Genomic DNA, 2,848 nt, shown 5'->3' on the forward strand with positions numbered 1-2,848 from the left:
AGCCGGCTACTTGGTGGGAGCGGTAGGAAAGACTCCGTGGGGACCTGAGGCCTGGTTGTCATAACAACTCTGCGGGCGCCCCCAGAGGGAGGCTCTTTGAAGCTTATTTTTAGTGCCCCAGTCGCCTTAACAACCAGCTGGCTGGAAACCAAGGAGCACCTGGGCGTCCTGGAGACGGGGCGGGCCTCTTCTGGCCTCTGATTGGCCCCGGGCCGCGATCGGCCCCGCCCTCCACAGAACAGCCTGAGCCCTCCTGGCGGGGCCTGGCTCCCCGGAGCACAGGCGAGGTAGGGAGAGGGGGATGCAGACCTGGGTGCCACCGTCCCTCCCCTCATCTCTGCTTCATCCTCACCCTCACGTGGCCCTGCCCGCCAGGAGAAACCTAGGGGGTGAATCGCAGCCCCTGCTCTCCAGGAGCCCCCTTACACCAGCATCCACACTCTGTGTCCCCGGAAAGTCAGCACCTCTCTGGGACCGGCCGTGCATTGACGGGGTCCCTAGTTCCAACATTATTAAGAATTTCAGGGTGGTGGCCGCTCAGGTCACAAACTTGTATATCTGCTACTCTGTTTTCTCTAACAACCAGGCAACACGCCTCACACACATGCTCGTGTAGAGAAGACAGACAGACACACCTGTGCCAGGGACACGGCTTTCCTCGTGGAGGATGGACAGGGAGGGTACAGAGGTGGCGTCTGTTGGGGAGCCCAAGTTAAAGGATTCCGTGGATGGGGGGGAGGGGGCCTGGCCTCAAACTCGGGCTTGGAGCCTGGACCAGCTCCTGCAGCCCTCGGGTTCTCTGCTCTGAAATGGGGGTGCTGGGCACTGCGGCAGCCCCCAGCACGGGGTCAGAAGGGGGCTGCATGGGCTCCTTGCTTCCGCAGTGCTGACAGTCGGGCAGCCTCTACCTGAGAGTCTGGAAAGTTACCTGAGAGTTGGTGTAAAGCCTTTAGCCCGAGGTCAGTCAAGGGCCAGCAAGCACAGGCCACCTCATTCAGACCGTTCTATTCCTGAGGCCCCAGGTCGGGGGTAACTCGCAAGTCGGGCAGTCTGTTGCCAGCAGTTGTGGCAACCCTCAGCCTTCTGGGCTCAGCAAAACGGAGCCTCCTCTGTGTTCTTTACGATAGGTCTGCTTGGCCTCTGGGGTCTGGTGCCATAGCCAGACGGAATCTGTGCCTCTGGGTGGCTTTCCAGCCTGGCTTCCTGGGTCCCCCCGAGCCAGCACTGTGGGCTGAGCCCGGCCCAGAGAGGGCTGGCCCTGGGAGCTCCCACCAGCCCCGGGACTCGAGGGTCCCTGGAACCTCGGGTGGGGGCGCCGGAGCTCTCCGGTGCTCTGTGTCCTTGTGGTGGTCCTGGAAGCCTCCTGGGCAGAGGGGGCCTCAGTCTCCAGCCTCTCTTCATGCTTTGTTGTTGCAGACCCTTTGGTTTGACCTTCAGCAGCATCTCTCGGACGAAGAAGGCACCAACATGGTGAGGACCCCTCCCTGTGGCCCCGTCCCCTTCTGGGCCTGGACTCAAGACGCAGGAGGCTCAGTGTCCCTGACACCCCCACCCAGGACCAGCTCAGGGGGATGTGCAGCCCCGGCAGGTGGCCTCCCTCCCCTCCCAGGGGTGTTCTCTGGCCTGGAGCAACGTGATCAGCAGACACTGATTCAATCAGAAGCAGTTCTGCAGACCATTCATTCTGTTGTGTCTTGGCCCCAGTGCCTTGCAGTCTCTCTCGAGCCTCTCTCAACCCTCTTGTCTGTTCTTCAGCACTTGTGTGGGACTGCTGCTTTTAGTTCATTTTTTGCCAGTTTTCACAAAGATGACGAGCGTGTGTAGTGGGGTTGGGGGGTCAGGTTTATTCTGACCAAGGTTTCCTGTCCCGGGGAGGTGCTGGGTCCTGGGCTGTGCCCTCCAGGGCCGGGTGGGGTCCTGGGTGAAGGGGTGGCTCATGGGTCCTGTGGCCCGCAGCACCTGCAGCTGGTCCGGCAGGAGATGGCCGTGTGCCCCGAGCAGCTGGGCGACTTCCTGGACTCTCTGCGCCAGTATGTGCGGGGCACCGCTGGGACCAGGAACTGCTTCCAGTGAGTAAGCCGTGGGCCGGGGGCCCGGCCCAAGCAGCTTTGTCCCTGAGAACACCCCGGACATCAGCGACGCACCTAGCGGGGTAGTTACGGGAGCCAGGGGCGAATCCTCACTCTGGCTCTTCCTTGCTGTGCAAATCTCCCAAGTGACTTGTCTCCCTGACCTCAGCTTGCTCATCTGTAAAGGGGGCCACTAACTGGGTGGTTGGAGGCCTCAGTGGAGCGATGCACCATGGGTGGCGTCGGGCGGGGCCTGGCCCCAGTGCCTGCTGTGTTAACTGCCCTGCTTGCTGTCGTGGCTGCTTCTCAGGGCCCCGTGCCGCGGTCCCTGCTGCCAAGGCCTGCGTCCAGCTGGGGGTGTCCCCAAGGGCTGTTGGCACAAGCCGCTGGGCTCCCTCCTCTCCCGGCGGTGGCCCACTGGCAGACAGTAGCTGTGGGCTCCACGCCTGTTCCCCGTCTCCATTCTACGCTCCCCCCCAGCTGATTTCTCTCCCTCCCGAGCACATGTGCCTCCACCTGCTTCCTGGTGAAGTGGGGGGCGGGGGCCAGGCCTGGGGGTGCAGCGTGACTCAGGCTGCTGCTGCTGCTGAGTGCTAATTCCCGGCGGCGGGAGGAGGGCAGATGATTCCAGTTGGCGGCGGGTGCTACGGAGGCCAGGAACGGGGTGGGGGTCTTCAGGAAGGGGCTGCTGGGTGTTGAGGCCTGAATAATGATGCCCCACCCACCCAGACCCGGAGTGGCAGCGAGGGGAGCGTGTCTAGGAACACACGACAGAGTGC

At 62.8% G+C, this 2,848-nt stretch overlaps 1 protein-coding gene across 1 annotated transcript in view; it reads left to right on the plus strand.

Moving 5' to 3' along the window:
- Window positions 1–2,848, plus strand: part of NECAB2 (N-terminal EF-hand calcium binding protein 2) — a 44,087-nt gene that overhangs the window by 35,490 nt on the left and 5,749 nt on the right. The window contains exons 8-9 of the mRNA XM_010850861.1: window positions 1,195–1,470; window positions 1,957–2,069. Coding sequence (XP_010849163.1) covers window positions 1,195–1,470; window positions 1,957–2,069 — 389 coding nt within the window. The remainder of the gene's footprint in view (window positions 1–1,194; window positions 1,471–1,956; window positions 2,070–2,848) is intronic.

This window comes from Bison bison, unplaced genomic scaffold, assembly GCF_000754665.1.
Source record: "Bison bison bison isolate TAMUID 2011002044 unplaced genomic scaffold, Bison_UMD1.0 scf7180017864295, whole genome shotgun sequence".
Classification (NCBI taxonomy): domain Eukaryota; kingdom Metazoa; phylum Chordata; class Mammalia; order Artiodactyla; family Bovidae; genus Bison; species Bison bison.